The 24654-nt window shown below is 48.6% G+C and overlaps 1 protein-coding gene across 1 annotated transcript in view; it reads right to left on the reverse strand.

The window, feature by feature from the left end:
* The window catches only part of FRAS1 (Fraser extracellular matrix complex subunit 1), an 887592-nt gene that overhangs the window by 303817 nt on the left and 559121 nt on the right, over positions 1–24654 (reverse strand). The window contains exons 21-22 of the mRNA XM_063919583.1: positions 10263–10415; positions 972–1115 (exon numbers count right to left, since the gene is read on the reverse strand). Coding sequence (XP_063775653.1) covers positions 972–1115; positions 10263–10415 — 297 coding nt within the window. The remainder of the gene's footprint in view (positions 1–971; positions 1116–10262; positions 10416–24654) is intronic.

A 24654-nucleotide genomic window follows, 5' to 3' on the forward strand; every position in this document is an offset into this window, starting at 1 on the left:
CTGAGAATTGTGTAAGATGGGCATTTTGGACGATATCAGATTGTGAAGTGGAAAAAATGCAATGCACCCTTTTGTTATACAATATATTTCATTTTTCCTTTATAAAGAACATCTGTATCTTGCAGATGGGTTGGCCTTGGTCTATCCTCTCCAGTGCTTTCTCAGAGATAAAGTGTCACTGAGAACAGGAGGCATCTAATGATACAATATGAGGGATGGGCTATGTGGGGGGGGATTCAGTTATGTGCGATGCACCATGTTCAGCTGTGCTATACTTGCTGACTTTCTTGCATAGCACAGCACAACTGAATGGTGCGGGTGGCGTGGTGATGCGGTCACATCATCATGGTCCCACCCCATACTATACAATGCTATGATTACCAGCATAGTACATCTGCCCCCCCCCCCCCCTGCAGTGCACATGGTTTTACCCATTAGCTAACAAATTTGCTGCTGCGATCATATCTGAATTAGGCCTTTTATTCAGAGATGAACGCAGATCGCTGCATACGCAGCATCTCCTCACATGCTGGGGGGTGCCCAGCACAGGGCAAGACTGTCCAGCATGTGTGACAGACCACCTCCCGATACGTCCGCAACTACATTGCAGCTGCATCGGAACTAAGCTTGACCCGCGCTGTCAGATGGTCTGACGCCATTTTTTTCCAGAGCGGCTGCGTATGTCATCTACTGTAAATCACACTACGGCAGCATCCTTCCTGGAAGCGAACACATGGCTGCATCCTGGTCTGAATAACCTCCACAGTATTTTGTCATAGTACATACGTTCATATTCTAGTAATGCAAAAGTTACAAAATAATGTACTATACAATCTATTGTAATATAATGCAGCTTAAAGGACAAGATATTTGCTCAGATAAGGATTTTACAGCAATTTCTCGCAGCCCCAAAGAAAATGTTATATTGGCGGAAATCTGGTCATGAGCCTGGGAAGAGTGCAGGTACAAACCTTTACATATATTTCCATCTCTGTAGTATCGTTGGGCACAAGTCTGTGTACACATCCCATTGTGAGACAAAACAAGACCATCCTCACATGACGTGCACAAGTTCAGGCCTGGGCCACTGCAGGTTCTACAGGACAGGTGGCAACCTGCAAGAAACAGAGGGATATGACAGGTATTTTACCACAAACATCTCAGACACAGGAAGACAAAACAGCTTCTTAAAATAAAGTCCAGGATCTTAACCTTGATTCTAGATTCTACTGTATGTTCCCTGGCAATATTGGAATTAATACCATGGAAACTACACATAAATAATCCAGAGAATGGTAGCACTCAGTCAAAACTGTAACTAGTATACTGACACAGTGCACACAGGGACGGAGGGTCTGATTCCAATTTGTAGAAGTGGCCGTAGAATTCAGTACAAGTAATATGCAAATGCAGCAGGAGGAGTCTATAGGAGATAGACGCCTCCTGCATGCACCTGCGAGATCCGAGTGCTGTGCCTGTTAGGGTCTCCTGCCCTGTGCTGCCACGTCGTCATGGCAACCGGGAGACAAGTACTAGCGGAGTAACCTGAGCGCAGCTGATACTCCGGTTCGGGTCTTTTGCTGTGCAGTGGTTACAGGCAGGGGATCCGGTGCTGGTTTTTGTGCTCACAGTCTGTGAGGTCTGAGGGGGGCGTGGTCAGCACCTGCTTTATAAGGCCTCTTCTCAGGGTAAGCAGATGCTGCTGAATCTTTGTTGGTTAGTCAGTTCCTGAAAGTTAGCCAGTACTGTGTAGCTTTGTATTTGTTGTTGCTTACTGCAAATAGGCCTGGGAATTTGGTACTACACTCTGCCAATCCAGACCTAGCAGTAAGACTGGAGTCAGTCATTTAGCCTGCTGAGGTTCTATTGCTATTCTGTGAACCCAGCAGGTTTGTGGCTGTACTTTTAGACCTGCCTGCTTAATCCTCTCTCACTGTGCAGGGCGTCCATGTGTCAGTTTAGTGGCAGTAAGCTGAACCTGGGCCCTGCAAGTGAGAATAAGGATTGTGGAGACTCTCTTTGTGTCTATTATTCCATCTCTGACCAAGGAGCTTACTGCCACACCCGTTGGTAACCCTTTAGGGTTTTGCTGTTGCCCTTAGCAACAGCATTTCGGGTTCTCTACGTATTAAAACACAACATCTTGCTTTTCCCATCTGAGCATTTCTAATACTAGGGAGACACCCAGTTTCTTAGCCTCTGGGCTTCGCTGTTCACTCTGTGTTGGTTTTGTTACCCTATCACCTTCTGTGTGCGTTGTGTCATATTTCCCAGTCTGTCTGTGAGTTCATTTGTTTTGCATCCCTCTCTGTTCAGACACCAGTACATTCCTGCAGGCACTGGAGTGCATAGCAGTTCTGACACCAGTACATTCCTGCAGGCACTGGTGTGCATAACAGTGCCTGAGGAGGCAGCATCAGATCACCATCACGACCATCCGTCAGCGACAGTAGGAGCCCGCAATCAGTCTGCATAAGCCAAAACTTACTCAGACTAGCTGTCGGATCCGGGCAGCAAGGTCCAGGAAGTCTGCATCTAATGACGCAGACCCTGGGCCCGGCACACTTACAAAATGGGGGCGACACTCCCCTGTTTTGAAGAACGGTGTCGGTTGCTGACCTCGCTCTGCCCCCCAAACGCTGCAGCAAATCAATCATGCTGTGGCTAAGGGAGGGCTGTGAGGGATATCGCTAGAACTGTTCTGCACATGTGCGGACCACTATCCATCGGGTCTGCGTACAAATCCAATCAGGCAGAGTCAGAGTTGGACACAATGATGATGTTGCACGCAGCGGACAGAGTTTTGGCTACTGTGCATGCATTTAAGTCGCACTGCACTTGTACTGCTATGGTCTTGTGCAGAGGCGTCACTAGAGTTGGTGTCACCCGGTGTTGTAACTCATGGTGTCACACCCCCCCCCCCTCCCCCATGGACATCCTCTTGTATCAGTCCATACACAAACCCTGAGAACAGGGGCAAGTGGTAGGGTGTTCAGTGCCCCCTGCAAATGACACATTTGTGCCTTCCCTGCATACGTAACCAAGGGACAGTGCGAGCCAAAGACACGCACAGCATGAAGGGGTGTGGCCTAACAAGGTAGGGACGTGGCCAACAACAGTACCCCCAATTCAAATTACGCCACACAGTAGCACAATCTTATTCACATTACACTGCACGTGGTGCCCAAGATTCATATTGCCCACATAGTAGTGTCCAAGGCAGTGGCGTAACTTCCTCCCAGTTGCCCGGAGGCAAGATAAATGTTGATGCCCCCCCCCCCCCCCCTCCAGACTCCTGATGTAGTGTTTTTTTTTTCTTTAAAGAATATTGAGTATTAGGTTTCTTACATGGCAGAGACCTTTCACAAATGCATTTTCAACAGTTTCATATTATTATGACATGATGTAAGTTTTTCCAAATTGCACATGTAGCACAGAAAGAATATACATGTCTCACTTTTTTGGAGGAATAGCTGCAAATATTAAGTATTCACCTGCTGTGATTCATCCATTGCCATCCCCATAGGTTACTCCTATGCATCCCATAGGTGGACTCTGTGCAACGCGGTCTGAGTAGACAGAGCATACGCAGTACCCACAGCAGCCAGCACAGCACATCGCAGGGACGGGCTAATTTCAGAGCCCCTGTCCCTCCCTGCATGTGCCAAATAATACAACCAACTGATAGGATTGCATATTGCAATCCTATCCTAGACGGTAAGATCCCACCCAGATCACATTCAATATGCGATACATGATAAATGGGCCCTATAGAAACAGAATTTGACAGCAGATAACAACCACTTGGCCCATCTAGTCTGCCCACGTACACACAAACTTACACACACTAACAAAGGTTAATTTTTGCTGAGCGCCAATTAACCCACCAGTATACTTTTGAATTGTGGGAGGAAACCCACGCAAGCACAGGGAGAATATATAAACTCCACACAGTTAGGGCAATTGTAATCGAACCCATGACCTCAGTGCTGTGAGGCAGTAATGCTAACCATTACACCATCCGCACTGCACGTTACACCATCTGTACTGCCCGTAATAAGTCACTTGTGCAGTGAGGATGGGATCTGTGCAATAGGAATATAAAATAGGGGACCATGTGCAAAGAGTCACTTGTGAAATGAGGACTGGGTCTGTGCAATAGGAGGACCGAAAATTGGCGGTCATGGGTAATGAGTCACTTGTGCAGTGGGGATGGGGTCTGTGCAATGGGAGGACTGAGAATTTGGGAGAATATGTATTACTATTAACTTGTGCAATAGGATCCATGAAGGATTCAATTGTATAATTCTTTGGACTGGCTGGAATAATAATGTGCAGAAGATCCAGCTCTTGTCACCTCTTTTACATCAATGCACCAAACAATGGTGCCACATGTTGATCTATTTGGAATGCTAATTAAAGTAAACAAATAAACAAAAAAACAACAACATTCAGACGGCTTTCAAAATGACTACTCCCATCTTTTTTTTGCCAAATAATAATAATGTCTTTATGCTATATTATATACACCTCTAGTGCTACAGAATAAATATATATATATCTCAATTTATTTTAGTAGAACTGGGAGTATATCTAATCTAACAAAAAGAAAAGTGACCAGGAATATGGATTTAAATGTGACCAATGCCCCCCTCCCCCAATAGGGTTCGCTCTTAGCAGACTATTCTGGGTTATACAGTGTACTGCTTGTGTGTGTGTGTGTGTGTGTGTGTGTGTGTGTGTGTGTGTGTGTGTATATATATATATATATATTATATAATTATAATATATATATATATATATATATATAATTATAATCTTCTAGGTAGCCCCCCACCCCTGTTATTCTGGGTGCCAGTAGCAAATTCTGTCATAAAGCCAATGTTATCGTATAGCATCCAAATTAAATAAATTTTAATAAATTGCTCACACACCCACCCTTCCCCCCTCCCAGCACCTAAACACTCCAGCACCCCACTCCAGCACTACATGGGCCATGGGAGTTTTGTGACTTACTAGAATGTTGGTTGCCACTTTGCCGCTTCAGTGGCCAGTGACTGACAGCCGCGCAGCCCATTTCTGCACGGCTGCACGCCCGCTTTCTCTACACACAACCTTCCGGCTTCCCTGTTACTCACGCTCCCAGCCTCTCATTCGCTCAGGCCGCGGGCTGCGCATCTCACGTGATGTGCGCGACGAGGTCACAGGGGAGGAGCGCCGCTCACTAAAGGTAATACGCACGTCACCCATAGAAGCAGCGGATGTGTCTGTGCTAGTGGCGCGGAGGGGGGTTAGCATTTAGGGGCTGCGGTGGGAGTTCATTCTGTCAGCTGAGGGGGGAAGAGTGCGGAAAATGAGTGCAGCACTTGGTGTCACCCCCATTGAGGGTGACACCCGAGTGCGGTCCGCACCCCCCGCACCCGCCTAGTGACGCTACTGGTCTTGTGACAGCTGTCTCAGTGAGGATTTACTGGTATAGTGATTGACAGTCAGGGAGTGGGTTCACGCCCCCTGGGTTAGCATAACTAAACTTCTTCAGAACATCATTAAACTTGTTTAGAACATTAAAAAGTGAACCCTCGCGGGCTCGCTTTGCTCACCACCGTTCCTGTGTTCTGAACTTGAGCCAGGTAGTGTATGTGGGAGGTAACGGGGAGTGGGAACCATTTCAGGGGTGTGTCTAGGGCTGGTGCTAGGGTGTTCGGCACCCCCCTGCAAATTATACATTTGCGCCCTCTCATACTTTACAGAGGGACAGCACGCAGCGAAAAAAAGGTATATAGTCGCACAAGAAAGGTGCGTGGTCACACAATAGTACCACCATTTCAAGTTACTCCACACAGTAGCACAATCCTATTCACATTACACTGCACGCAGTAGCGCTGCTTATACGCATAGTGCCCCCAGTAGTAGAGCCAATTACATGCATAGTGCCCCCAGTAGCAGCACCACTTATACGCATAGTGCCCCCAGTAGTAGAGCCGATTACATGCATAGTGCCCCCAGTAGCAGCACCACTTATACGCATAGTGACCCCAGTAGCAGCGCCGCTTATACGCATAGTGCCCCCAGTAGTAGAGCCGATTACATGCAAAGTGCCCCCAGTAGCAGCACCACTTATACGCATAGTGCCCCCAGTAGTAGCACCGATTACACGCATAATGCCCCCAGTAGTAGCGCCGCTTATACGCATAGTGACCCCAGTAGTAGCGCCGATTACACGCATAGTGACCCCAGTAGCAGCGCCGCTTATACGCATAGTGCCCCTAGTAGTAGAGCCGATTACATGCAAAGTGCCCCCAGTAGCAGCACCACTTATACGCATAGTGCCCCCAGTAGTAGCACCGATTACACGCATAATGCCCCCAGTAGTAGCGCCACTTATACGCATAGTGCCCCCAGTAGTAGCGCCGATTACATGCATAGTTCCCCCAGTAGTAGCGCCGATTACATGCATAGTGCCCACAGTAGAAGCGCCGATTACATGCATAGTGCCCACAGTAGTAGCGCCATTTATGAGCATAGTGCTCACAGTAGTAGCGCAGATTACACGCATAGTGCCCCCAGTAATAGCGCCGCTGACACGCATAGTGCCCCCAGTAGGAGCGCTGCTGACACGCGTAGTGCCCCCAGTATTTATACTTTGGTATAATTTTACATATTATAAACATATAATTGACTTTTAATGTGATAATTTAATGTCATTAGTATAATAAACTATTTTTATTATTTACACGTCAGCTCTTTTTTTATATTGTGTCAGACATTGCGCAGCCGTTCTCTCTTTTTTTTTAATTTGTTTCTTACTAAACACCCACACAGTGTTTTACGGCAGCGCAGGTGTCAGAGTAATTACAATTTATTATTTGCTATATCATCATATTTTGAGGCGCTATACAGCAGTTCTTTGTTGTTTTTTCCCCCAGTAGTAGCGCCGCTGACACGCATAGTGCCCCCAGTAGGAGCACCCCTGACATGCATAGTGCCCCCAGTAGTAGCGCCGCTGACACGCATAGTGCCCCCAGTAGGAGCACCCCTGACATGCATAGTGCCCCCAGTAGTAGCGCCGCTGACACGCATAGTGCCCCCAGTAGGAGCACCCCTGACATGCATAGTGCCCCCAGTAGTAGCGCCGCTGACATGCATAGTGCCCCCAGTAGTAGCGCCGCTGACACGCATAGTGCCCCCAGTAGGAGCACCGCTGACATGCATAGTGCCCCAGGTAGGAGTGCTGCCAGTAGTAGTGCCTCCAGTAGTAGCATCGCTTACACACAAAGTGCCCCCAGGGGTAGTGCCACTTATACACAGCCATAATTCCCACCACACACACACACACACACACACACACACACACACACACACACACACATTTTCACGCACTCTCTCTTTCCCTCCACTCACCTAAGTCTGTCTGGCCGGATCAGGAGCAGCAACCTCTCCTTCTTCACACACAGCAGCCTGGTCCCCATTTAGCTCCGCCCCTCTGACCCATGTAGCCCCGCCCCCTGGTCATGTATCCCCACCCCCTTTTCCCATCCACAACACTGCTGAAGGGAGAGGGGGTGCGGACTCTTGAAGCTGCCGAAGCCGCTGCCTGTGTCTGTAGTGTGACAAATGACCTCAGCACCGGGATGCAAGCAGGGAGAGCGCCTATGCAGCACAGTGCCTCCCTGCACTGCATCCCTTTGCTGAGTGCGGGCGCCGGGCCTCGGTGTTTCACAGCTGCAATCCCATATGCAATAAACATGGCTCCGGCATCTTACTTCCGACGGCCATGCTTCGCCACCATAGGGTTACTCAGGAGGTCGATGATCGACCAATGTGCTTCTGATGGTTGCATCTTCCCACACAAGCAGTGGATCTCAGGTGCCTCCAGGGGCGTCTCAGTACACAGTGGCTGCGACATCTGCATATTTTTGGATCACAACTGCGAAGGCATTTGTGTACATCTCTGACTCAGGCCAACAATCAAGAAAACAAAGTAGTTAGACATAGGCACTGTATGTATGTATGTATGTATGTATGTGTGTATGTATGTATGTATGTATGTATGTATGTATGTATGTATGTATGTGTGTGTGTGTGTGGAGATCATCACATGCAGCTATATTATGCCTGTGCTTTGTGATGTATTGTATACCTTGCATACTGAATAAGCCTGAGGTTTGTTTGCTAACAGAAAACTGGAAGTAGATGTACTTAGATTAGTATTTTCAATTAGATAATTGGATAGCTTTTATAAAGAGCCTATGTACACTGTACATCTACTTATCCCCCTGATGAAGTACAGAAAATGGTGTTAAAGGATCAACAACTTTCTCATCAGATAAGCTTATTTATTTTTACTAAATATATATGCATATTTATTGTTGTCACTGTATGTAATACAGTTGTTTTAAAAACATACTACACAATAGGCCTGCACACATGGGGAGATGTGTGATTAGCGATCTAGCACAGACCGCTCAGCGCACATCTCTCCCCCCGCTCAGCGCACAGTGCGATGTGTGCTGAGCGGAGGGGGACGGTTGGACGCTCACTTCACACAATGGTGAAGTGAGCGATCTACAAGGCCAATCTAGTACCGGCGATAGCGACATGCGGGGGACCGCGCATCGCTATCGTTTTGGGGCATACACACGGAGAGATCTGTGCTTAATTTCTAAGCAATCTAGTCAGATTGCTTAGAAAGTAAGCACAGATCTCTGTGTGTACCCCCTTATGTTATTCTATATCTATTTCCATACTTTGAAGCCTTTTGAAAATGATATGAAGAAGATCTGTGGCAGTTATTATTGATGAGAACATAATCAAGAAAATTTGTGAAATGTTAATAATATTGCTATTGGTGGAAGTCCACATTTGGTGTATATGTACCATGGGAGTAGAATCTTCTTTCTGTGTCAGGACCACCCACTTCAATTGTCAGGGGGGCTTATTGGTGTAGTTCCAGAGAAAGAATGAAAAAAACAAGAGCGCAAGTTTCTCCATAGCCCTGCTCCACCAATTTACTGACCCTCTGGTAGAGTAACAATGTATAATTTGGGTGCACAGTCTGGAACCTGACCCCTACAGATGGGGCGCACAGGCAGTGGGGCCAACCAGGGATTTCAGTCTGACCCTGCCTTAACATATACACACACATAGATACAGACATATCTATTTATGTAAAGTTAAGATTATTCTGTAGGATTGTAATTAGTAATTTCTATACACAGTGCATTGATGTTTGCAACTATAAATGTGGCGTTGTCAAATGTACTGCAGAGATGACAGGGGTGATCACATTGGGTGTTTATGCTTGCTGTAGTTCACAAAATCTTTAAGCTGAGGAAGTTAAGCTGTACTGAAGGAGTGTATGAATACACATAAATAATTACACTTATATTATGATGTCATGTATATCAAGCCCAGTCATGTTGGTGCCCTCAATACGCCAACAGTACACACATCAAACAAAACATCTGAATGTGAGAATAAACTATCTGCAGCAGATCCAGGAGAACAGATCGGAATACTGGTGGCAAGGGCGTAGCTACCATAGTTGCAGGTAGTGTAGCTGCTATGGGGCCCAGAGCTGAGAGGGGCCACATTGCCTTTCATAGTTTTATGTGTTATATAAATTTTTCACCAGTGGGTGGTACATATGGGCCCTTACAAAATTTTGCCTTGGGGCCTGCAATATATCTAGTTATGCCCCTGGTCCTGCTCATTGTAATGTGATATAAAGGGCATTATAATGTAACATAATATGAAGTGGAGACACTATAATGTGTCATAATGTGAATTGGGGGTATTTATGTCGCATTGTGTCTACTGGCAGCTCTACAAAGTGATATAATGGGAAATACTATGGTTCATAAACTAGACTAGGGCACTATTATGGGGCATAAAATAAACAACTGCTGTGGAGCTGTATCTCTCTAGAAGCATTGGGACAGGGGCCCTTTCAAAATGTTGCTATGGGGCTCACACAGTTCTGGCTACGCCCCTGACTGGAGCAATACCTATGTTCAAACTCACGCAAAAGCACAACAGACAATTCAATAGATAACTGCACACAACACGACCAAATAAATCTTTCACGCTCTCCCTCTTTCACTCTCTTCAAAGAATAAAAAAAATTTGTACAAAAAGAAATCTGAATCAAGTGAAACTTTGCAATTATCATGTTAAGGCTTAATTGTAATAGTAATACAATCTGCTGCACATTTATCATATCAATACAATCTATAGTGCATCATACTGAATGTGTTTCTTACCTGTACAGGTTTTGCCCTCTACATAAAATCCAGCAGGACATTCGGGGAGGCAGTGATCTCCGAAAAAGTAATATCTGGAGTACTGACATTTCAAACACACACTGCCTGTGTCCAGCAAGTTTGCTACACAATACTGACATTGCTGATGACAATCTTGAAAAACAAAGAAACAAAAAAAAAAATAACATATCAGTATTGTCATATTTCATTCCAAACATTATCCATGTTTACGGTCTAAGAAGGAGGTATACAGGGAAATGGGGAAAGGGGATATGTTCTGCACCAGCTATTAATTCTAGATATTTACTATTTGAAAAAGAAAACCCCGATAAATGTCCATCAATTTGATTAAATACTGATTACTGGACATGCGGGGGTGCTACCAGAGACAAGTTAAGTTATACGAAGAAAAAAGAAGAGGACAGAATGTCCCTTTGCTGGCGCACAAATAAAAATAAAAAATTAACTTTTAATAGATTCGTTAAAATTGTCTAACCACGAAATAAAGGAAGTGAAATAAACTTGTGTAATATAATTACCATATATGGTGTATGGAAATAAATTTATTAAAGGTTCGCTACCTGTGTCGTGTCTTTATTAATCCAAATTGAATGTATTTTAAGCAGACTGTACTGAATTCGTACAATTCTTAAATTAAATTATTGGCTTGTTAATTAACAATAATTAGCCTAATATTAGAATACCAAATACTGTATAATATTTATTAATTATGTATTGGTAATTTGCTAATATATATCATGAGTTTGGCAAAATATCATTCACTCCAATACTCCTTCAGCAATAGCTTCCCTTATTTCAAGACAGTCAGCATAATCTCCTACAGATATAGATATACCGTACCCATATATCTACACTAGGTGCTTCATCGCGCCCTACGGGCGCTCTTCACACCGTCGCAAGGGGCTACGCCCCCTTAACCCTTGCATGCCTTTCAGGGGTTCAATATTTGTATTATATGGAGTATTACCTGCATTCCTTTGTTAGTGGTTAAATGTTGCACAATGAAAGGGCGTGCGATGGTGAAGGAGGCGCAGCCCCTTGCGACGGCGTGAACAGCACCTGCAGGGTATGATGTACACAATGTAGCGGGTGCGGGGGGGGAAACTGGGGATGGGGATAGTTTGCCCCATTGTAGTTTAGCCCCTGTAGTTATGCCCCCCTTGTAGTTTAGCTCCCAGCAGTAATGCCCCCAGTAGTTTGGCCCCTGTAGTTATCCCCCAGTAGTTTGGCCCCTGTAGTTTAGCCCCCAAGTAGTAATGCCCCCGTAGTTACGCCGCCAGTAGTAATGCCCTCCTGTAGTATGCCCCCAGTAGTTAGCCCCTTTGTAGTTGACCCCCAGTAATAATGTCCCCCAGTAGTTTGCCCCCAGTAGATGCCCCCCAGTAATAATGTCCCCCCAGTAATAATGTCCTCCCAGTAGTTTGCCCCCAGTAGTAATGCCCCCTAGGAGTTTGCCCCCAATAGATGACCCCCCAGTAGTAATGCCCCCAGTAGATGCCCCCCAGTAATAATTCCCCCAGTAGTTTGCCCCCAGTAGTAATGCCCCCTAGGAGTTTGCCCCCAATAGATGACCCCCCAGTAGTAATGCCCCCAGTAGATGCCCCCCAGTAATAATTCCCCCAGTAGATGCCCCCCAGTAATAATTCCCCCAGTAGATGGCCCCCAGTAAAAATGTCCCCCAGTAGCTGCCCCCAGTAGTAATGCCCCCAATAGATGACCCCCAGTAGTAATGCCCCCTGTAGATGCCCCCCAGTAATAATGCCCCCAAGTAGTAATGCCCCCCCCCAGTAGTAATGCCCCTTGTTGATGCCCTCCCAGTAGTAATGTCCCCCCGTAGTTTGCCCCCAGTAGATGCCCCCGCTGCATTAAGGATGATAAAAAAACGTCATACTTACCGAACCCCGTTCCCGCTTCCAGACTTCCTCCTGGCGTCCTCTCCTCAGCACTATGAGAGAGACGTCATGACTGACGTCTCTCCCATAGCGCACGCCGCACAGTGACAGCGCCGGAAGCCGAAGCTCAGTACTGAGCTCCTGCCTCCGGCTGCCGCTGTGCAGGGAGACGGGCGCCCGCTGGTAACACAATCTCAGCGGGCGCCTGTCATCTCCCTGTGCGGCGCTGGCGCCGGGGGAGAACGGGGGACGGAGGCCACAAATGACAGGGGGGGCACGGGCCCGAGTGCCCCCCCCCCCTGGATCCGCCACTGGGCCCGGATGGGGAAGGTTCGGGAGGTGCTGCAGATGGGGGGGGGGGGGGGGGGTCCGGAGGCACTGCAGGTGGGGGAAGGGCAGGGGTGCCACGGGTGGGAGAGGGGCAGGTGCGGGGATGTTGCAGATGGGTGAAGGGTTCCAGTGGTGTTGTGGGATAGGAAGGGCCGGGGGTGCCGGGGGTGGGGTAGGGGGTCCGGAGGCACCATGGGTGGGGGAGGAGCAGGTACAGGTGGTGCGGCGGATGGGAAAGGGGGTCTCGAGGCGCTGCAGGTGGTGGAGGGGCAGGTGTGGGGGTGACGTGTGTGGGGGGGGGGGACCACGGATTGAGGAGGGTGTCTTCAGATGCTGCGGGTGGAGGGGGGGCAGGTGTGGGGGGAGACATATATGGGGGGTGGATGGTGGAGGGGGTCTGGAGGTGCTGTGGGTGGCGGAGGGATGGGGGAGTGGGAGCCGCGGGTGGTGTAGGGGGTCTGGAGGCACAGCGTGTGGGGGAGGGGTGGAGTGCCGCGTGTGGTGGAGGGCAAGGTACGGAGGTGTGGTGCATTGGGGAGGGGTCTGGAGGCGCTGTACCTGCCAAAAAGGTAGTTGGAGGGTATGCAGTAACAGGGCCAGGACATAGAAACATAGAAACATAGAATTTGTCGGCAGATAAGAACCACTTGGCCCATCTAGTCTGCCCCTTTTTTTTTTTTAAATATTATTTTTATCTCTAACCTTATCTGATCCTTATTTCTTTGTAAGGATATCCTTATGTCTATCCCATGCATGTTTAAATTGCTCTACTGTCTTAGCCTCTACCACCTCTGATGGGAGGCTATTCCACTTGTCCACTACCCTTTCTGTGAAATAATTTTTCCGCAAATTTCCCCTGAAGAGGTGACAGGGTCAGAACTTGGGTGACAGGGCCAGGACAGGGGTGACAGGGCCAGGACAGGGGTGACAGGGCCAGGACAGGGGTGACAGGGTCAGAACAGGGGTGACGGGGCAAGGACAGGGGTGACGGGGCCAGGACAGAAATGACAGGGACAGGATAGGGGTGACATGGCCAGGGTAGGGGCGGTAGGACCAGGACAGGGGTGACAGGGCCAGTATAGGGTTGACAGGGCAAGCACAGGGGTGACAGGGCCAGGATAGGGGTAAAAGGGCCAGCATATGGGTGACAGGGCCATGATAAGGGCGACAGGGCCAGGATAAGGGTGAAAGGGCCAGGATAAGGGTGAAAGGACCAGAATAAGGGTGACAGGGCCAGGCCAGGGGTGACAGGGACATGACAGAACACAGGGCACGGGAGAGATTGGTATTAGGGACAGAACAGTGGTGACAGACAGATGTGTCTTACCGGAGTCACTGCTGCTGGCTGCTACTGTTCCACTCCAACCTGTTGGGATCTGCTGCTGCTGGAGACTTGGCATGGCTGACTCTCTCAGGCTGGAGTCCTGCTTCCTCTTCCCGTCCGCATCCCTCCCCCCCTCCTCAGTTACACTCTGCAGACCTCGCGCAGTTGCCGGGCACTGTGGTAAGGGGAGACTGGGAGTGACTGGTTAGCCCCCAGGAGACGCTGCGGCTGGAGGGCGTCATAGCATGCACACGGCGCGGACCTCGCGGCTGCCAGGCACTGTGGTAAGGGGAGACTGGGAGTGACTGGTTAGCCCCCAGGAGACGCTGCGGCTGGAGGGAGGAGGGGGTCGGAGCCTGCAAGCAGCTCGGATTTCTGCAGCGCTACCCGCCAGCTAAAGTGTGTGAATGAGCTGGGCGCACCTCACTGTGGGCGGCAGCACTGCAGCTAGCGGTGGGGTTGCCGGGGCTGGAGATAACAGAGGCAGTACGGAACCTGCACAGCGGCAGGTGCCCCACAAAACTGCAGCTAAGAAGCGTGGAGTGTGCCAGAAAGTGACGCTCCTCCGTGCCAGAGAGCCCCTGCTGAGTATGCTGATGTGGGGGGTCAAGCACACAGTGAGCCGGTGCCCGTCTGTCTGTACGGCATACCCCCTCACACACCCCCATACCTCCCAACTGTCCTGATTTTCGCGGGACAGTCCCATTTTTTTGGGTCTGTCCTGCTCTCCCACCCGCAGGCCGCAGTGTCCCGTGGTGGCCGGGGAAATAGGGGGGGGGGGGGCAGTTGGGAAGCCCCTGTACTCGCTGTTCTGCTTAGCAGAGCAGCGGTGAATAGACACCGTGGAGACAGGAGGAGAGGGGGTATCACGGGGTACGGATTAAGGGGGGGTTCCGGCAGCAGAGCCGGATTAGGGGGGGCAGGGGGCATGTACCATGGGCCCCACAGTTTTAGGGGCCCCCCCGGTTGGAGTAGCTCTGTCCCAGCTCCGAAGCTCCCCGTCCTGCCAGCAGCAGCACTGTGCTACAGTCAGCACACTCTGCTGCGTGTTGGCAGGTCTGTGGTCTTCTGCCTATGCGGGTGTGTAAGGGGGAGTGACCGGCCCCTCTGGATTTACCCCTAGCTGAGGGGCCAAAATCCCATTTAAAAAAAAAATTCCGTAATTTGCATAAGGGGGCGTGTCTCAAGTGCCCTGGGCCCCCCGGACTCCTAATCAGCCCCTGGGGGCATGCCAGCAGCTCACAGAGCGCTGGGCATGCCCCCTCACTGACGAAAACGGGGGCGTGGCTCACGATCGCGGGTCCTCCACGAAACCACGCCCCCTTTTCGTCGACCACGCCCATTTTCCGCCGCAAGTGTGTCCCTCCTGCCTGAAGAAAGGTGGGAGGTATGCACCCCTCTCTGCCTGAAGAAAGCTGGGAGGTATGCACCCCTGTCTGCCTGAAGAAAGCTGGGAGGTATGCATAGATTTGCCCAGATCTGTGACTCATTTGACTAACTCCGCCCAGTGTTGTGACTCCGCCCAGCGTTAGCAAATGAGTCACAAAGTCACAGATCTGGGCTATTATATAGGAGATTATTCACTCAATATTCAGCAAAAAAATGTTACATGCTGATACTACGTATAGCACTCAGCCTACAAGTACTCTTTATAAGGAGACATATTTAGAGCTCCCTCCCTTTTCATGAAAGCTCTCCCCAGTAGACACACTGTATCTTATCATAATAATAATAGCTACTGTAGGAGATTATGCTGACTGGCTTGAAATAAGGGAAGCTATTGCTGAAGGAGTATTTTCGCAGAACAATCTCTTGGCTCACGACCGAGTAATTATTGCAAAACCACGCCCCGTTTTCATAGGCCACACCTCTTTTTCAGAATTGTGCAGCTTTGCCGCACAAGGGAGTGGGGATGTTGAGAGGTATGGTATGAGACTGCACATAGGGGGTCATTCTGACCCGATCGCACGCTGCGCTTCTTCGCAGCCGTGTGATTGGGTCGGAACTGTGCATGCGCGGAGGCCGCAGTGGCGACCACAAGAAGATTGACAGGATGAAGGTGGATCTGGGCAGCAACTCAAAATTTTTGGGGAGTGGTGAGTCCAATGCAGGCGTGTCCAGGCGTTTGGAGAGCGGATGTCTGACGTCAATTCCGGGACCTGCATCGCTGGATCGATCGCACAGGGTAAGTAACTCTTACCCTGGTCTTCTTTTACAAGAAACTTTTTTTGCATAGCAGGGCTGCACAAGCGTTCACAGCCCTGCTATGCAGAAATACACTCCCCCATAGGCGGCATCCAGTTGATCGCACGGGCAGCAAAAAGGTGCTACGTGCGATCAACTCGGAATGATCCCCATTGAGTGGTCTATTTATTAAGCCAAGAAAATTGTTTTCAACACAAAGAGTTTTTCTCAACCTTTTTCAATTTAACAACAAAATGAATACTAGAGAAATCATAGATTTCGCTGCTTCATTGCTTAACTCCACCTAAGCAGGGATAGATGCAAACTGCAATTTAGCTAGGTAAATCCATCATGAGATGATATTACCCTTTACATGTATATGGGGGAGCTCTACGGCTTTGCAAAATCCCCTCAGGGTCAAAGCTCAATGTGCTATCAGCACATGTGAATACTGCAAGAACTCAGCAGTTGCGTTAAGCTACTGGTGGAACGTAGAAAACCTATGCATAACTGCAAAGGGAGTTCCAGATTGCTAAATCATGACAATATCTTTCTGTGATAAATGGTAAAGATTAACAGGAAATTTAGTTAAAAGAAAGGGGGAAATTAATAAGTAGACCCCTTAGGTAGGATATTCCAGCTTTGCAGCAAATTGCACAGTTCAGTATTTTGAGTGAAGAAATAGACAAATGTTTAAACGACCGAAGGAGATGGTCCTAAAATGTTAGTAGGTTACAAATCACTCTCTCCATAATTCATGATTTCATGTGCATCTGCAAAACCACATACAGTACAGTGGCAGGCTGGCACAGATTTATTTGCATATGTTGCTAATCTTATGCCCTATAGTAGTCCCCTAGTTAATGTTATGTCCCAGAGTAGTGTCCTAGTTAATGTTACGCCCCATAATAATGTACTACTTAATGTTATACCCCAAAGTAGTGCCCTCGTTAATGTTATGCCCCAAAGTAGTGTCCTAGTTAATTTTATGCCCCATAATAGTGTAGTAATTAATGTTATGCCCTACTGTAGGGCCCTAGTTAGTTATGCCCCATAGTAGTGCCCTAGTTAATGTTATGCCCATAGTAGCTCCCTAGTTAATGTTATGCCCCACAGTAGTGTTCTAGTTAAAGTTATGCCCCATACTATTGTCCTAGCTAGTTATGCCCCATAGCTGTTCACTAGGGTTTTTTTGGCCTTTCATTTTTCATCTTATTTGTGATGGCGATGCTTCACATGCTCTATCCCTATTGCACAGATGGTGGGAGATGGAGTGGGAGGGAGAACGCTAAACTGGAGAAGGGGGCATTGGGCTGAAGAATGAAGGGGCACTGGTACATGACTTCCAGGGAGAGGAGTGGTAGATAGTGGGGTGGGCTTAATATTCATAATTATCCAGTGGAAGGGCAGCTTGCTTGACTGCAGATGTCTCCAGTTCCTAGAAATAGATGTCTTATCAATGGGATAAAAAAAAACTATAGAGGCCCACCTTGCAGGAGGTAGTGGGGACTTGGGGATCAGAGTTCAGGAGCCAGAGCAATCCACTGACAAAAATAAAAAACTGCATAGCAGGCGTGTGGAACTGAAACAGGGACCAGCTGCCAGAAGGCTGATATCTCTGGTTTTAGGCATAGTAGAGACAAGCTGTCAGTATCTTCCGAAAGGGGAGAGTCCCAGCTTTTGGTGTATAAAAACTCTAAGCCAGAAATTTATAAGTCAGACAGAACCCGAGATTTCTGGCTGGGAAAAGCAAGTAACAGGCTTGGATGGAGACCACTGTTTGAAGCTGGATATCTCTGGTTCCCCAGGGCAGATATTAAAAAATCTGGTACCCCTCGAAAAAGGATACCCTCAACTAATAGCCTTATATTCCTGGGACCCTTGGGAAACTGCACAATTCCAGTTTACAGTTAGTATAAAGACAGGGGAGGAGGGTGGGGGGACCAGTCAGCTCACAGAAAAGTCCACTTTGTGTGATCAGCATCTTAAATTAAGCACCATGTCCTTTCGTGAGACAGTCCAAATCTTGGATCTTAATCCCCATCCGAGCTCACTTTACAAAGGCTGTAATCAAAAAGAAGCCTACTTTCTGATAGTGCCGGGCCCACTGATTAGCATAGCTGTGTATGTGGGGGTGAAACGTGAGCAGAAGAGATGGATCACATCAGTGTGGGGGTAATACTGAGAGGCTGAGACCTCCACCTATAGGAATGCTGATGAGACCCTGTTTTTAGGCCGAGCAACAGGCCAGACTTATGGGAATTTACTAGAAAACGGTTTGACCCTGCACCTACTATAGCTACACCCATGGCCAGACTGGCAATCTGGCACATGCCAGAAGGACCGATGGGCAGGTGGGCCGAACCGGTCATTCAGAGAGCCGGGAAAGCCTCATGCAGTGCAGCTTCCGGCTCTCTGCTTCCATGATCTCCGGGGGCGTGGACTCGCGGCACGCCCCAGCCCCCTCCAGCAACCGTCACCATGGTAATGAGGGCATGCCACGAATCCACGCCCCCAAGACACGCGACACGCCCCCTTACATTGTGTGGCGCGCCCCCTGTGACGAATGCGCCCCCCATCCTTCCTGTGATGTGCGCGCGTTCACAAATGCCAGGGACGAATTAAGGCCCCAGTCCATCGCTGGCTACACCCATGCATGTAGAAATAAGGATGTAGTGTGGATCATAAAGTCAGGAGCACATTGCATTTTAGAAATTGATTTCCTAATATTAGTTGCCTCTTAATTTCTGTTGCCTGAAACAACTCTATTAGTCTTCCTCAGAATAGACAGTTCTTGTGCTACAGCTGTTCAGTAATATAAATAGTTCCCCTACTCATGTTGCTAAATTATAGTAGCACACTAATTAGTAAGAATGTTAGATTATTTATATAACAATGTTGCCTACTATTCTGCTGGTGAGGGTTTAAATAGATAACGTTTTTCTCTGTTGTGTTTTCAATGACACAGCAGTCCTTCAACATTGACACATACATTTACTGCAGCTAAGGATGGGTATCTCTGGCATGAAGTTGTCCCTCTATACCAGAGGTTCTCAAACTCGGTCCTCGGAGGCCCACACAGTGCATGTTTTGCAGGTAACCCAGCAGGTGCACAGGTGTATTAATTACTCAGACACATTTTAAAAGGTCCACAGGTGGAGCTAATTATTTCACTTGCGATTCTGTGAGGAGACCTGCAAAACATGCACTGTGTGGGCCCCCGAGGACAGAGTCCATGCACTGTGTGGGCCCCCGAGGACAGAGTTTGAGAACCTCTGCTCTATACCATGCGTCTTCAACCTGTGGCCCTCCAGCTGCTGTGGAACTACACATCCCAGAATGCTCTGCCTCAGTTTTAACATGGTTTAATAGCAAAACTGTGGCAGGGCATGCTGGGATGTATACTTCCACAGCAGCTGGAGGGCCACAGTTTGAAGACCCATGCCCTAAACAGTGATAGGAGATGGGTAAAATAAGAATTTACTTACCGATAATTCTATTTCTCGTAGTCCGTAGTGGATGCTGGGGACTCCGTAAGGACCATGGGGAACAGCGGCTCCGCAGGAGACAGGGCACAAAAGTAAAAGCTTTAGGATCAGGTGGTGTGCACTGGCTCCTCCCCCTATGACCCTCCTCCAAGCCTCAGTTAGGATACTGTGCCCGGACGAGCGTACACAATAAGGAAGGATTTTGAATCCCGGGTAAGACTCATACCAGCCACACCAATCACACTGTACAACCTGTGATCTGAACCCAGTTAACAGCATGATAACAGCGGAGCCTCTGAAAAGATGGCTCACAACAATAATAACCCGATTTTTGTAACAATAACTATGTACAAGTATTGCAGACAATCCGCACTTGGGATGGGCGCCCAGCATCCACTACGGACTACGAGAAATAGAATTATCGGTAAGTAAATTCTTATTTTCTCTGACGTCCTAAGTGGATGCTGGGGACTCCGTAAGGACCATGGGGATTATACCAAAGCTCCCAAACGGGCGGGAGAGTGCGGATGACTCTGCAGCACCGAATGAGAGAACTCCAGGTCCTCCTCAGCCAGGGTATCAAATTTGTAGAATTTTGCAAACGTGTTTGCCCCTGACCAAGTAGCAGCTCGGCAAAGTTGTAAAGCCGAGACCCCTCGGGCAGCCGCCCAAGATGAGCCCACCTTCCTTGTGGAATGGGCATTTACATATTTTGGCTGTGGCAGGCCTGCCACAGAATGTGCAAGCTGAATTGTACTACACATCCAACTAGCAATCGTCTGCTTAGAAGCAAGAGCACCCAGTTTGTTGGGTGCATACAGGATAACAGCAAGTCAGTTTTCCTGACTCCAGCCGTCCTGGAAACCTATATCTTCAGGGCCCTGACAACATCTAGCAACTTGGAGTCCTCCAAGTCCCTAGTAGCCGCAGGTACCACAATAAGCTGGTTCAGTTGAAACGCTGACACCACCTTAGGGAGAAACTGGGGACGAGTCCGCAGCTCTGCCCTGTCCGAATGGACAATCAGATATGGGCTTTTGTGAGACAAAGCCGCCAATTCTGACAGTCGCCTGGCCGAGGCCAGGGCCAACAGCATGGTCACTTTCCATGTGAGATATTTCAAATCCACAGATTTGAGCGGTTTAAACCAATGTGATTTGAGGAATCCCAGAACTACGTTGAGAACCCACAGTGCCACTGGAGGCACAAAAGGGGGTCGTATATGCAGTACTCCCTTGACAAACTTCTGGACTTCAGGAACTGAAGCCAATTCTTTCTGGAAGAAAATCGACAGGGCCGAAATTTGAACCTTAATGGACCCCAATTTGAGGCCCATAGACACTCCTGTTTGTAGGAAATGCAGGAATCGACCTAGTTGAAATTCCTCCGTGGGGGCCTTCTTGGCCTCACACCATGCAACATATTTTCGCCAAATGCGGTGATAATGTTGTGCGGTCACCTCCTTCCTGGCTCTGACCAGGGTAGGGATGACCTCTTCCGGAATGCCTTTTTCCCTTAGGATCCGGCGTTCAACCGCCATGCCGTCAAACGCAGCCGCGGTAAGTCTTGGAACAGACATGATCCTTGCTGAAGCAAGTCCCTTCTTAGTATCTCTTGAAGTTCCGGGTACCACGTCCTTCTTGGCCAATCCGGAGCCACGAGTATAGTTCTTACTCCTCTCCGTCTTATAATTCTCAGTACCTTGGGTATGAGAGGCAGAGGAGGGAACACATACACCGACTGGTACACCCACGGTGTTACCAGAGCGTCCCAGCTATTGCCTGAGGTTCTCTTGACCTGGCGCAATACCTGTCCAGTTTTTTGTTCAGACGGGACGCCATCATGTCCACCTTTGGTCTTTCCCAACGGTTCACAATCATGTGGAAGACTTCCAGATGAAGTCCCCACTCTCCCGGGTGGAGGTCGTGCCTGCTGAGGAAGTCTGCTTCCCAGTTGTCCACTCCCGGAATGAACACCGCTGACAGTGTTATCACATGATTTTTCGCCCCGCGAAGAATCCTTGCTGCCATTTCCCTCCTGCTTCTTGTGCCGCCCTGTCTGTTTACGTGGGCGACTGCCGTGATGTTGTCCGACTGGATCAGCACCGGTTGACTTTGAAGCAGAGGTCTTCCTAGGCTCAGAGCATTGTAAATTGCCCTTAGCTCCAGTATATTTATGTGGAGAGAAGTCTCCAGACTTGACCACACTCCTTGGAAATTTCTTCCCTGTGTGACTGCTCCCCAGCCTCTCAGGCTGGCATCCGTGGTCACCAGGACCCAGTCCTGAATGCCGAATCTGCTGCCCTCTAGTAGATGAGCACTCTGCAGCCACCACAGAAGAGACACCCTTGTCCTTGGAGACAGGATTATCCGCTGATGCATCTGAAGATGCGATCCGGACCATTCGTCCAGCAGATCCCACTGAAAAATTCTTGCGTGAAATCTGCCGAATGGAATCGCTTCTTAAGAAGCCACCATTTTTCCCAGGACTCTTGTGCATTGATGCACTGACACTTGGCCTGGTTTTAGGAGGTTTCTGACTAGCTCGGATAACTCCCTGGCTTTCTCCTCCGGGAGAAACACCTTTTTCTGGACTGTGTCCAGAATCATCCATAGGAACAGCAGACGTGTCGTCGGAATCAGCTGCGATTTTGGAATATTTAGAATCCACCCGTGCTGTCATAGAACTACTTGAGATAGTGCTACTCCGACCTCCAGCTGTTCTCTGGACCTTGCCCTTATCAGGAGATCGTCCAAGTAAGGGATAATTAAGACGCCTTTTCTTTGAAGAAGAATCATCATTTCGGCCATTACCTTGGTAAAGACCCGGGGTGCCGTGGACAATCCAAACGGCAGCGTCTGAAACTGATAGTGACAGTTCTGTACCACGAACCTGAGGTACCCTTGGTGAGAAGGGCAAATTGGGACATGGAGGTAAGCATCCTTGATGTCCAGGGACACCATATAGTCCCCTTCTTCCTGGTTCGCTATCACTGCTCTGAGTGACTCCATCTTGATTTGAACCTTTGTATGTAAGTGTTCAAAGATTTTAGATTTAGAATAGGTCTCACCGAGCCGTCTGGCTTCAGTACCACAATAGTGTGGAATAATACCCCTTTCCTTGTTGTAGGAGGGGTACTTTGATTATCACCTGCTGGGAATACAGCTTGTGAATTGTTTCCAATACTGCCTCCCTGTCGGAGGGAGACGTTGGTAAAGTAGACTTCAGGAACCTGCGAGGGGGAGACGTCTCGAATTTCCAATCTGTACCCCTGGGATACTACTTGTAGGATCCAGGGGTCCACTTGCGAGTGAGCCCACTGCGTGCTGAAACTCTTGAGACGACCCCCCACCGCACCTGAGTCCGCTTGTACGGCCCCAGCGTCATGCTGAGGACTTGGCAGAAGCGGTGGAGGGCTTCTGTTCCTGGGAAGGGGCTGCCTGCTGCAGTCTTCTTCCCTTTCCTCTACCCCTGGGCAGATATGACTGGCCTTTGCCCGCTTGCCCTTATGGGGACGAAAGGACTGAGGCTGAAAAGACGGTGTCTTTTTCTGCTGAGATGTGACTTGGGGTAAAAAAGGTGGATTTTCCAGCTGTTGCCGTGGCCACCAGGTCCGATGGACCGACCCCAAATAACTCCTCCCCTTTATACGGCAATACTTCCATGTGCCGTTTGGAATCTGCATCACCTGACCACTGTCGTGTCCATAAACATCTTCTGGCAGACATGGACATCGCACTTACTCTTGATGCCAGAGTGCAAATATCCCTCTGTGCATCTCGCATATATAGAAATGCATCCTTTAAATGCTCTATAGTCAATAAAATACTGTCCCTGTCAAGGGTATCAATATTTTCAGTCAGGGAATCCGACCAAGCCACCCCAGCGCTGCACATCCAGGCTGAGGCGATCGCTGGTCGCAGTATAACACCAGTATGTGTGTATATACTTTTTAGGATATTTTCCAGCCTCCTATCAGCTGGCTCCTTGAGGGCGGCCGTATCTGGAGACGGTAACGCCACTTGTTTTGATAAGCGTGTGAGCGCCTTATCCACCCTAGGGGGTGTTTCCCAACGCACCCTAACTTCTGGCGGGAAAGGGTATAACGCCAATAATTTTCTATCGGGGGAAACCCACGCATCATCACACACTTCATTTAATTTATCTGATTCAGGAAAAAATAAGAATTTACTTACCGATAATTCTATTTCTCGTAGTCCGTAGTGGATGCTGGGAACTCCGTAAGGACCATGGGGAATAGCGGCTCCGCAGGAGACAGGGCACATCTAAAGAAAGCTTTAGGATCACCTGGTGTGCACTGGCTCCTCCCCCTATGACCCTCCTCCAAGCCTCAGTTAGGATACTGTGCCCGGACGAGCGTACACAATAAGGAAGGATTTTGAATCCCGGGTAAGACTCATACCAGCCACACCAATCACACTGTACAACTTGTGATCTGAACCCAGTTGACAGCATGATAATAGAGAAGCCTCTAGAAAAGATGGCTCAATACAACAATAACCCGAATTTTTTGGTAACAATAATTATGTACCAGTATTGCAGACAATCCGCACTTGGGATGGGCGCCCAGCATCCACTACGGACTACGAGAAATAGAATTATCGGTAAGTAAATTCTTATTTTCTCTGACGTCCTAGTGGATGCTGGGAACTCCGTAAGGACCATGGGGATTATACCAAAGCTCCCAAACGGGCGGGAGAGTGCGGATGACTCTGCAGCACCCAATGAGAGAACTCCCGGTCCTCCTCAGCCAGGGTATCAAATTTGTAGAATTTTACAAACGTATTTGCTCCTGACCAAGTAACTGCTCGGCAAAGTTGTAAAGCCGAGCCCCCTCGGGCAGCTGCCCAAGATGAGCCCACCTTCCTTGTGGAGTGGGCATTTACAGATTTTTGGCTGTGGCAGGCCTGCCACAGAATGTGCAAGCTGAATTGTACTACAAATCCAACGAGCAATAGTCTGCTTAAAAGCAGGAGCACCCAGCTAGTTGGGTGCATAGAGGATAAACAGCGAGTCAGATTTCCTGACTCCAGTCGTCCTGGAAACATATATTTTTTTGGGTCCTGACAACGTCTAGCAACTTGGAGTCCTCCAAGTCCCTAGTAGCCGCAGGCACCACAATAGGTTTGGTT

This window comes from Pseudophryne corroboree, chromosome 1 (genome assembly GCF_028390025.1).
Source record: "Pseudophryne corroboree isolate aPseCor3 chromosome 1, aPseCor3.hap2, whole genome shotgun sequence".
Taxonomy (NCBI): domain Eukaryota; kingdom Metazoa; phylum Chordata; class Amphibia; order Anura; family Myobatrachidae; genus Pseudophryne; species Pseudophryne corroboree.